The sequence below is a fragment of the Mastomys coucha genome, unplaced genomic scaffold (assembly GCF_008632895.1).
Source record: "Mastomys coucha isolate ucsf_1 unplaced genomic scaffold, UCSF_Mcou_1 pScaffold21, whole genome shotgun sequence".
Classification (NCBI taxonomy): domain Eukaryota; kingdom Metazoa; phylum Chordata; class Mammalia; order Rodentia; family Muridae; genus Mastomys; species Mastomys coucha.
Window position 1 is genome coordinate 128,132,992 of NW_022196904.1, and position 12,231 is coordinate 128,145,222.

The window sequence follows — 12,231 nt, forward strand, 5'->3', positions numbered from 1 at the left end:
AAAAAAAAAAGCCCAGAAATTAATTGTGGATTTATAGTTTATGCCACCAACAGCCTCTCAGTAATATATACAACACAAACTTTGAAATAAATATGATTTTCCTCATTAGCCTCTCAGATTGACAAAGAAGTAGGCCCAGCCCACATGAAGCACACCACAACTCAGAAGGGCAGAGTCCAGAGCCCCTCTGCTGTTGCACATAGGCCCCAGTGCCCTCTGTGATCTGCAAATCCTGCACCCACTCCAGTTCCAGCCTAATGTGCTTTGCTGCACCTCCTCCCTTCACTGTCTGATAACACCCAGAAGCCAGGAATAGTGGCTCACACCTAGAATCCCAGCAGTTCAGAGTCACTAAGGCAGAAATGTTGCTGTGAGTTCAAGACAATCTGGGCAAGAGTGTGAGCTCCTAAACCTAGCCTACTAAGTAGTACAGAGCTCAGCTATGGGCAGTTCCCTTTGTCTAGGCCAATCTTTTATTCAGACCTGAGCCTGTTCCAACTTATGTGATGAAGCTTAATGTTACTCATATCTTTTCTGGTGTCTTACATAAACAGTTTGAGGTCATGCTGTCTCCTTCCCAGTACCCAGTCCTGATGCCAAATGTAGAGTTTTTCCTACACTAACTACCAATTTTCCAAAATCAACCAGGGAGTCCAAGAACTCAATATTCCCACAATATCCCTTAATATTAGTACCAAATCCCATAAATTCAAGGCTAAATGAAACCCACAAGGATGCTGCATATCACACACCAGCCGCAAGCAGAGTACACAGGCTATCCACATTTCTGCTCCATTACAAATTTAAACACAAAAACAAGAAAGAAAAGCTCAAGTCTCTGCAGCCCCCTCTGATGTAATACTTCGCAAGAGTTCAGAACTCAAGAAAACATGTAGCTTAGTTTCTAATACAGTTCAGAAATAGCCACATGGAGGCATACATCCAAGGCAGAGAACACTACCTTCCTGTTGTCACCTCCAAAACTCCATGAACTTTCTGGTCAAAGCTGGGCTATGGTGACATTTTCTTATATTTTTAATAGCCCAACCTCCAACTCCCTCCCCTCCCTGGTGCCCTAAGTTTCTACTCTCTGACAATTTATTAGTTACCAAACTCTAGCCTGAGGCTATTCTGGGTCCCAAATAAGCTATCTCATCCTTATAAAATGGACCTGAGTAATAGGATAAAACTTCTAGCTAAGAGATTTGTCTCATCTACACATACACACCCCATTAGTCCTAGCACTTGGGCATACCAGGATTTCAGACAATGTAGTGTATAAAGTAAGACTTATCTCAATCAACCAATCAATCAATCAATAAAAATAGACACTCAGGAAATCTCACAAGTTTGGGAGCTTGTATAAGGAACTAAGCCAAAAGGCAGATGTGTGTGTACTTACTGCACAAGGGGCAACCAAAAATGAAAGGAGCCTACTATCTGTCCTGATCTTTACTGCTGTAACAGTAAGCCACGGGCTGGGTGATTTATAAAGAAGTTATTCTCTAACTTGTGGAAGCTAACAAACCCAAACTCTATGCTATCTGTAAGGAAGCCAGTTCCCCTCACCAGACCCTTCACCTGGGCTCACCACACTGGCAGCATTGTTGAAGAGACAAATTCTTGTCATAGCAGTGCTTCCAAAAATCCTAGCAGTGGTAGGGCACACTCAGGAGGCAGGGCTACACAGATCTCTGATTCTAAGGCCAGTTTAATCTACAGAGTAAGTTCCAGGACAGCAAAAGCTACACAGAGAAACTGCAAAAGGCCCAAGCACCTTGGTGGGGGGGGAGGGGGGGCGGGGGGGCAATCCCATTCGAAATGATCTGGTGCAAAAACCTTGAGTCCAAAAGCTCCAGGAATGATTTACTAGGGAGCAAGTTTTATCATTAACCTGTGTCTGGATAGGAACTGTTGTTAAGTCCTGGAAACAGAGAGGACTCTATCCATTTACATACATCCTGCAGTTATTTATCAGAGGCTTCCATCTCTTAAACAAGTAACGAAGGTGGGAGTGTGAACCTACAATCCTAATAGAACAGTTAGAAGTTGAAGCCCAGTTTAAGGCCAGCCTGAGTTACATGAGTATAACCCTTTTTAAAAGGAAAACAAAAAAACTTAACAAAAATTTCCTCAGTCAGTAGACAACTTATTTCATGTAATTTAACACACTTAGGCCTCAAGGTAGCAAGCAGTGCTACTGGCCCCCAAAGCCCTCATTTCTGTTTCGCAGCCCACTCTCCCATTTCTGAGTTACACCAACAAGATACAAAGCAAGTACTATTTATATCTCCCTAAGTGTAGAACGGCTAGGAACTGAACTCAGGTTCCCTAAGAAGCAGAATGTGTTCTTATTTTATGAATATAAGTGTTTTCCCTGCATGTTATGTAAGTAGCGCCCACGTTAGAAGAGTGTATCAGATACCCTAGAACTGAAGTTACAGACAGTTGTGAACAAGTGTTCTAAACTGCTGAGCCACCTTGTTAACCCTTCATTTGGTTTTGGAGACAGAATCTCACTCCATAAGCCAGGTTGGCCACTGTGCTAGTTGATTTTGTCAACTTAATACAACTTAGAAACAACTGAGAAAAGAGGGCTTTTTGAAGTATTTGATTTTAACTTGTAAATATTGGTTCTCTCCTTCTATCAATGTAGGTTTCTAGGGACCAAACTCAGATCAACAGGTCTGGCAACAAGAACCTTTGCCTGCTATTTTGCCAAGCCTATAGGAAGTGAATTTTACTGAGGAATTATTTAGATGAGGTTGGCCTATGGGTTTATCCATAGCAGCACTATCTTGATTGTTAATTGATATAGGAAGATCCAGCCCCTTGTAGGCAGTACCATTCCCTAGTCAAGGGGTCCTAAGTAGTTTAAAAGTCAAATAATGCTAAACAGAAAACTAATGAGCAGGCAACATGGGTGTACTCAGTTCTTTCTGTTCTTGATTATGGGTGTGATGTACCTAACTTCACTGAATTGGTCCCTCAACTTCCTCTCTATAATGAAGCGTAAGCCAAATTAACCCTTCCTCTCATAAACTGTTTTTGGTCAGAAATGAAACTAGGACAGACATCCAAATTTGGATCCTTTTGGGGCTGAGAGTATAGTTCAGTTGATTAGGGTATTTGAATAGTATGCTTATTTATGAGCATACTAAATGGTGCGCTGGCACATGACTATAGTTCTAGTGCTCTTGATGTTGAGAAAAGAATAAAAGTTTAAAGTCATCCTTGGCTACTTACTAGGTTAAAGTCCAGCCTAGGATATATAAGACCACCTCAAAAAAAAAAATTTGTTTTAATTTAAAAAAAAAAAAAAAAAAAGAGGTTATCTTTACCTCAGACTCTGGAGTACAGAGATTAGAGAATTGCTCTACCAGCTTGCTTCCCAAACTGTTTATATAATGACAACCTTGGGAGTGAGTCCCTTCTCTGTATTACCCTCTATATCTCAAGGCAAACTTGTAGACAGTCAATGCCTAACAATAACTACACCCAAAAGAACCCCAAGCAGAGGAAACACGGGGGCCCTGTTCTCAAGTCCACGTGTCAATCATGTCTGTGGAAGGAGAATCACCTTTGTTTTTTCTAGTCTTCCAGAAGCTGAGCCCAACTTGAAAACAGAGTTAGAGGTTCAAGCAAATACGGTAATAAGCTCAAGCAGAGACAGCATCCACGAGAGCTAGAAGTCCTCAGAAAGGAACAGGCCTCCACATACCTCCAAACAGGAACATAACGCCACAGAAGAATGATGCACTTGCTAGAGCATTCCAAGAAAGCCAAGCAGGGGGCACGAAGTCTGGGGGAAGCACAGCCCCAAACCAAACATGACTTCTCCAGAAACGGCCTTTGTGGTCTCAACTCCTAAAAGGCCCCTTGGGGTTAACTTAGGAGAACAAGAGACTTAGTTGGCAAATGGTTCTGAACAGAATCTGCCTAGTACATAACCCAGACTACTGGCTTCCTTTTCAGTCACACACACATGTGCATTTTATTGACAGTGTCTCATGTAGCCAGCCTGGTGTTAAACTCCTGATCTTCCTGCCTCCGTCTCCCAAACACTGGGATTACAGGCTTGCATCATCTTCGTACCTACTGGATTCTAGGACAGTGAACTTGTCTCTCTGCCTATTGCCAGGATGTGCCTGTCTAATACATCCTGAGTCAGGTGGTTCCAGGTATCCCTCTGGTACTGAGCAATCTGTACCATGTCCTTAAATGAAGCAGTCATCCTTATTTCCACTAAACCTCTGGATCTCACTGGGAATCTTTGCAGAGGTTCAGCTAGAGCCAAGGAAAAACCCCTTCAGTGTATCAATGTTTTCTCCTCATACAGGTCTGTCCTTGACAGTTTGCCCATAACCAACAGAAACACTCATCAGAACCAGTTGCAGACAGGGAACCTAGCTGAGTGAAGAGTTTACTGAATCTATACAGTACCTTTCGGGTATGGGCAGCAACTAAGGCACAGAAATTCCACAACACTTACCTCTCCTCCAGCATGCCAGAAGTCATACAAAGAAAGCTGACCCTGCTCCTAAACACTTTTTTTTTTTTAAAGATTTATTTATTATTATATGTAAGTACACTGTAGCTGTCCTCAGACACACCAGGAGAGGGCGTCAGATCTCATTCCGGATGGTTGTGAGCCACCATGTGGTTGCTGGGATTTGAACTCATGATCTCTGGAAGAGCAGTCGGTGCTCTTAACCACTGAGCCATCTCACGAGCCCCTCCTAAACTTTTCAATAAGATGGATCAGAGGTAAAAAAGGGAACAGAACCAATCAGTTTTGTGGGTAACACCTTCAGGAAAACTGGTCCCAGAGGTTGCTATGGGGAATATTTGCTGTCCAACCTACCAACAAGGCTTCCACAGCTCTCAGCCTCAGAAGTAAACAAGAAGCGGCACACAGAGGAGCTGCCTCAGCTCAGACTCCAAGCTGGGATTCACATTTCATAGGGCAGCTGAGATACCCCATGTGACTCAAGTGACCCCTCCTACCCTGAGCTAGACAGTGAGCCAGTGCCGAGCTGCACGTACACCCCAAACAATGGCCCAAATCCTTAGCCTGAGTTTCCACACTGTAACCATCTTTTTATAGAATAAGCAAAGCAGAAAAACACAAATCTTAACCCTTGAAACGTCAAATGACAACCTCGTTTTTTACCAATGACTCAGCACTCTGGCATGCATGTCAACTGAGTGTGTGTTAACCGAGACCTCTCTGAAATACTCAGAAACTTCCATAGATGAAATCTTAATAACGTACAGTGTCAGAAATAAAATTTTAACTAGCTACAAAAGTAAGTGACTTTACAGAAAACATCACTTGATCTCTTAAGAGAAAAAACAAAAAACTCAGTCAATCAAGAAAAAACTCTAACTGTTTGATATTTGACATTAGGGAGTAAAACCTGAATTACAAGATTTTTTTTTTTAATGTGGCTGTAGTTTGAAAATACAGATTCTGAGCCAGGCAGTGGTGGTGCACACCTTTAATCCCAGCATTTGGGAGGGAGGCAGAGGCAGGTGGATTTCTGAGTTTGAAGCCAGCCTGGTCTACAGAGTGAATTCTAGGACAACCAGGGCTATATAAAGAGAAACCCTGCCTCAAAAACAAAAAAGAAAGAAAAGAAAAGGAAATACAGATTCTGTAATGTGTTAGGCTGATTAAATTCTGCCTACTAAAACCTTGTTTTGGGTAATAAAAACTCTTAACACAACACTGCTCTGTATTGCACGATTCCAGCACACCAGGACAGAGTAAATCTCATAAATCTCTAGACAGCTTAGTCTACACAACAAGTTCTAGGACAGCCAGAGCTATACAAAAAAAAAAAAAAACACATCTCAAAAATCTGAAAACAAATCTTTACACTAAAGTGGGTACTGTGGTCCACACCTTTAATCCCAGCACTAGGAAGGCAGATCTCCGGGAGTTCACTGAGAGTGAGACCCTGCCTCAGGAAAAACAAAAAGTTAACACACTAAAGCATTCACTTTAAAGGTTTAGAAAGCAGCTCATGTTTATTTACATGCTCGTTTTACTTAGTGAACTCTTGCTTCAGAGAATACAAAGGTCAACCGGAACTCCGGTCCTGAGGATTAATTAAGACTCAACTCAAACCCACCAGGTAGCTCTAAGAAATGTACACAGGCACATAGCACCCAGGGTGGCCTTGCAAAACTAGCAGATGTCTGCGCAGTGCTAACAGTATGTAAAGGATGGTACCAGGAGAGCCTTTTTTGTTATTTATGAGACAGAGTCTGGCTACAGAGCCCCTAACTAGCGTGGTATTGCTGTGTAGTCCAAGCTAACCTGGAATTTGTTAAGACTCAGCTTCACCCACCCCATGATGGGATTTTAGGTGTGTCACCACACCCAGCCTCGCTTCCATTTTAACCTACAATCACTTCACTGCTAGCAGTGAGCCCACTGAACTGAATTATAAACACTTTACCCACCTTTTGTGCTGTTGTAGCTCTCTTCCACACTGCCCTGCACCACCAGCCCTATCCCCTCTCTGTTTTTCTTTGTAGACTTGGCTGTCCTGTAATTCACTTTGTAGATCAGGTTGGCCTCGAATTTACAGAAATCCACCTGCCTCTGCCTCCTGATTGCTGGGATTAAAGGCTTGTACCACCTCTGCACGGCTAGCCCATCTTTAAACTCTTAAGACTTGACAGAGGTCTGAAACCCCGTACCCTCCTCTTCCATCAGGAAGTGGTGACAAAGCAAGCCAGGGGTAAAGACTGGGGAAGGGAGGCGGGGTGCGGGGGGGGGGGGGGGGGGGGGGGGGGGGGGGGGGGGGTGCGCGGCGGCAAAGCCTGTTAATTCTAAATTTCAGCTGCTCTAGAGGCTGAAACCAGGAGGATCCCAAGTTTAAAGCCAGTATGTCTTAAAGCATAAAATAAAAACTGGTAGTGTTGCTCAAGAAATGAGCACTTACCCAGCACGTTCAGATCTGGTTCTGTCCCCAGTACCAAGTGGGAAAAGTGAGAGGCGCTACAGTCTTAAATACTAATGACTTCATATCAAAGCCCTGAAAATTCAACCTGCAACCTCTAGCTCACTTAAGCAACTCTGAACAAGCCGAGGGGGAAGCCAAAGGCCTGAAATCTGAACTGCTCGGGAAGCTGAGGAAGGAGGACTGCAGAGTTCGAGGCTTCCCTGACCTACAGAGACTGAAAATACAGAACTATGACAGTGTAGACAACAGAGCACGAAAGACCCAGCCTGCCTGTGAAGGTACTGTCTGTAAGATGCACCGAGGCTCACCCCCCAGCCCCGGCTGCACCGAACTGCATCGCGGCCTCCACTCACCGCACCCCAGCCCGCGACCCTACCTCCTCCGCGACCCGTCTCGGCCCACAGCCTCACCCTGCAGGTTCTCCTCCCCGCTCTGCGACATGGTGGCTCGGCAAAGGAGCCCGAGCCCAACTGCGACAGGCCTGGAAGGTGGTTACTGAGAGGTAGCACTGCGCCGCTCAGCTCTGAGGCCAGGCGACACGGGACTGAGGGACAAGGGGCGGGGCGGGGCGGGACGCACGCGGCGGTGGAGCCCATTGGTTGGGGGGCGGGGCCTGCAGGTGGGGGGGGAGAAACGTGGGGCTCGTGTGGCACGTGCGGCGCGTGCGCGGGGCAGGGGCGGGGCCTAAGGCAGGAGTGGGCGGGAGAGCGGCTGTTTTTAAGGTCTAGTGCAGAAGCGGACCGGGGGCTGTGCCTGAGGCTGGAGTAGCTGCCACCTAGGCGGGTAGGGAAGAGGCTGGGGCGGGACTCAATGTCGGAGCCTTGGGACTCCGTGGTGCGCGCAATGCAGAGGCCGAGGGGCGTGGTCTTGAAGCCAGGCTGAGGTGGGCAGACGTGGGCGGGCTCTGAGGTAGGCGTGGCGTGCGGACGTGCGGCCAGGTTTTTGGGCGTCTGGCGTTGGGTGTGGAGCTTGCCCCTCCTGCTCGCGGTTGACCCATCCTGTAACCCAATCTCCTCCGGAACCTGCGAGCGCCAGAGACCTGAGCACGCAGGATTTCGCTGTCTTTACGCACGCTTACAGATAGGTTTTTTGGGGTTGCATCTTTAAGAAAAATGCAGTCGGGGAGTGCTTATGTACAACTATAGTCCCAGCCCTAGTTCGTGGCCAGGCTGGGCTGCGCAATATGAGGCTGTTTAAACAAAGCAAAACAAAAAAAAATGCCAGCATTCCACTGCAGCACCCTGGCGAGTTGGGGAGTGCTGTGGTAGGCTGCTTGCGAGAGGAAGGACAGGGCATTTTTGGACCGGAACGGAATTGGAGAGACCCTTTAGAGGGCCAGTGTTGAGGATTCTGCATCCTCCCTGTAACCTACCCAGTAGCTCCTCTACTTGGAGGTTGGAATTCCCTCTTTATAGAGTTATGGGATAGAGAAGGGGCGTGTGAACCTTAGCTGCAGTGGGTCAGGTCACTAGAAGCAACTTCATTTGATGTTTTGTTTTGTTTTGTTCCCAGACAATGTCATAACCGAGGCTGGCCTTGAAATGACTGTGTAGCAAAAGCTAGCCTTGAAGTTCCGATCCTACTGCCTCCGCCTCCCAAGAGCTGGAATTATTGCCGTACAGCCTTGATTTCGGTTTTGTTTTGTTTGGAATGTTGAGATTAGGCCCGGCGAAAGCTTGCTTTCTCACAGTGCGTCTAGCCTAGGGTCTTCAGAATAACAAACAGATTCTCTGCTACTGAGCTACAGCACCAAACCTTTGTCTCAACCACCTAGCTGCTGGGATTACAGGCATACTACCACGCCAAGCAAGAAAGAAACAGCTGGGCAGTGGTGGCGCACGCCTTTAATCCCAGCACTTGGGAGGCAGAGGTAGGTTTCAAGTTCGAAGCCAGCCTGGTCTACAGAGTGAGTTCCAGGACAGCCAGGGCTATACAGAGGAACCCTGTCTCGGAAAAAAAAAAAAAGAAAGAAAGGAAAGAAAGAAAGAAACACCTGTGGTCCTGCTTGGTGATAGACTGTGTTTAGCATATCCCAGGGTTTGATCCCCAGCTTGCATAGATAGTGTGTCTGAATGACAAAGGAAAGAGAATGGTCTGGAAATTCTCTACACCAGACTACAAAGAAAAGAAAAAAGGAAAATGTGGATTTGAAGGATTTAGGAATGTTATAGATAGAGATTTTTATTTATCCTTTTTTATTTTATTTGTATGTATGTATGTATGTATGAGGCTTTTTATTTATTGGGACAGGGTGTCTCTATGTAGCTCTAGGTGTCATGGAACTCACCATGTAGGCCAGGCTGGCATTAAGCTCACAGAGATCAGCCTGTGTCTGCCTCCTGAGTGCTGTAGACACTTGTTTTTTAAGGGAAAAAGGTTGTCCACCTTTTTAGACCATTCAATAAAAAAAATAGTCAAAAGGTGTTGTTTGTAGTGGAGCATGCCTTTAATCCCAGCCCTCTGGAGGGAGAGTCAGGTGGGAGGCAGGTGGATTTCTGAGTTTGAGGCCAGCTTGGTCTGTGGAAAGCAGTCTGGGAAAAATGAAAGGTTCCTGAGTGACTCTCCCAACTTACCCTCAACCCCACTGAGAGTCTCCCTGAATCTGACCCTCAACAGCTAGCTGCAGTATCTCAGACACACTCCATTCATGACTAAGCAGATAATGCCCGTGGTGTGGCTCAGAAGCCCGCTACATCTATTAACTTCTAGCCAGGCACACTTGGGATGTAGAGCCAGAAGGATCAGTTCTGGGCTGAGACTCCCATAGTGAGTTTGAGGCCAGCCTGGACTATGTGAAACCCTGTTTCAATAAATTACATAAGTGAAACGGGGGCCTTATCAGAGACGGCTCAGCAGGTAAAGGTGCTGTCACTAAGTCTGACAACCTAAATTCAGTCCCCATGGTGGAAGGAAAGAACTTTAAAATAAATTTAGAAAATGTTGTGATTGATTGATTGAGATAGGATCTCACTGTAAAGCCCTGGCTGTCCTAGAACTCACTATGTAGACTTGAACTCAGAGATATGCCTGCCTCTGGCTAGTTCTGGATTAAAAGCATCGTTTACATTTTGGCTAGTAATTTATTGGGCTAGTAATTTATTCTTTTGTTTTGGTGTGGATTTTGAAACAGAGTTCCTCTGTGTAGCCCTGGCTGTCCTAGAACGAACTCTTTCCCTCTGCTTCTCTCCCCCCCCCCTCTCTCAGAGCAAACTGGCCTCGAACTGAGAGATCTCCCTGCCTCTGCCTCCTGAGTGCTGGAACTAAAGGTATGCATCACCATCCTGCTAGTAATTCTCTTTTTTTTTTTTTTTCCAAGACAAGGTTTTTCTATATAGTCCTAGCTGTCCTGGAACTCACTCTGTAGACCAGGCTGGCCTTGAACTCAGAAATCTGCCTGCCTCTGCTTCCCAAGTGCTGAGATTAAAGGTGTGTGCCACCACTGCCCGACTAGTAATTTATTCTTAAAAATTAATTAACTGGGGCTGGAGAGATGGCTCAGGGGTTAAGAGCATTGACTGTTGTTATTCCAGAGGTCCTGAGTTCAATTCCCAGCAACCACATGGTGGCTCACAACCATCTGTAATGGGATCCAGTGCCCTCTTATGGTGTGCCTAAGTACTCATACACATAAAATAAATAAAATCTAAAAAAGAAAAAGGAAAAAAATAGAAAAAAAATAATTAACTGGATGTGGCAACTCTACCTATATAATCTTAACACTCTGGAGATCAGGACAGGATCATCATCAGTTCATTAAAATGTATTTATCTGTTTACACATGTGTGGGGAATATTCATGTCATGTTCATTGATTGAGATCAGAGGGTGATTTAAAGGAGCTCATTCTCTCACAATGTGAGTCACTACTGACTGATGCTTTTTTACCTGATGAGCCATCTTGACTACCTGAGCCACGCAGTATGTTCAAATATAGAACAGAATACAGAAGTTGGTGAAGCTTTGTGTCAAAAAAGTAAAAAGGGGATTAGGGAGCTCAGAGTATAGATGCTTGGCTAGCAAGCAGGAAGCCCTGAATAAAAAAAAAAAACAAAAAACAAAAAAAAAAAACTAAATTTCATGGCCCACGCATGTAATTGAAGCATGATGTGAAAGGCAGAGGCAGGACAAGCCACTGTTGAAGGTCAAGTCTGAGTTACATGAGACTTAAAAAAAAGGCTAGGAATGTAGCTCAATGTAGATGTCTTCTCTTGCATGTGTCAGAATCTGGGTTCAATCTCTAACACTGAAAGAAAAGAAAAAGAACACAGCAGTAACAGCCCAAAAACAAGAACCAACCACGAAGAAAGCATTCATTTATTAATTAATTATGGTTTTGAAGCAAAGTCTCTATATGAAGCCAATGCTGGACTCCCAACTTATGGGTGACCTTCACAACACTAGGATTACAACACCAGCTCTGCTCTGCCCAGATAAAGCGAGGTTACCAGAACTCTGACTGTCACCAAAAAGAAAGACAGAAATAAATAAATGTGTTTACAAAATACATGAGTGGGGCAGTGGTGGTGCACACCTTTGATCCCAGCACTTGGGAGGCAGAGGCAGGCAGATTTCTGAGTTCGAGGCCAGCCAGGGCTATACAGAGAAACCCTGTCTCTAAAAACCAAAAATTAAAATTAAAATTAAAAAATTAAAAAAAAAACCAAAAGAACAAAAACAAAAACCAAACAAACAAAGTACATGAGTGGAGAGTAGGGTGTGAGGGGGTTGGTTTAGAAGTCTGCCAAAATCTGAGCCTGAGGGCAAAGAAGCTAGTCAAGAAGAATACATTCCAAGAGTTTTATCTTTAATTAGGAGGATGTTAGAGCAGAGTTTGAGATGGATAGTAAATACCTGTGAGAAGGAACTAAAGATAGCTTGAGGTCATTTTGGCTCTGACCTACAGCTTTCCATCTCCAATTCAACACTGTCTCAGCCAAGACCAGGCACTGCCAGGACCTTTAACATAGGTTCTGCTTCCTTAGGACCTCAGTTCACAAGGCATTAGCCTAGGAATACACATGTAAAAATAGCAGTTAAAGGGCTGGGAAGAGGCTCTCTCTGGTCCTCTCGGTTCCAGAGACAGCCACATCTTCTTGTGCAGTGCCAACCTCCTTCCGTAGACAAGACAGTGAAGGTCCGAGTGAACGGGATTTGGCCATATTGGGTGCCTGGTTACCAGGGCTCTGCACTTGGCAAAGTGGAGATTGTTATCATCAACGACCCCTTCATTGACCTCAACTACATGGTTTACATGT

At 45.0% G+C, this 12,231-nt stretch overlaps 1 protein-coding gene across 1 annotated transcript in view; it reads right to left on the reverse strand.

Moving 5' to 3' along the window:
* The window catches only part of Bnip3 (BCL2 interacting protein 3), an 18,697-nt gene extending 11,159 nt beyond the window's left edge, over positions 1–7,538 (reverse strand). Inside the window, exon 1 of the mRNA XM_031388673.1 lies at positions 7,388–7,538. Coding sequence (XP_031244533.1) covers positions 7,388–7,418 — 31 coding nt within the window. The 5' untranslated portion in view covers positions 7,419–7,538. The remainder of the gene's footprint in view (positions 1–7,387) is intronic.
* Positions 7,539–12,231: the final 4,693 nt, after the last annotated feature.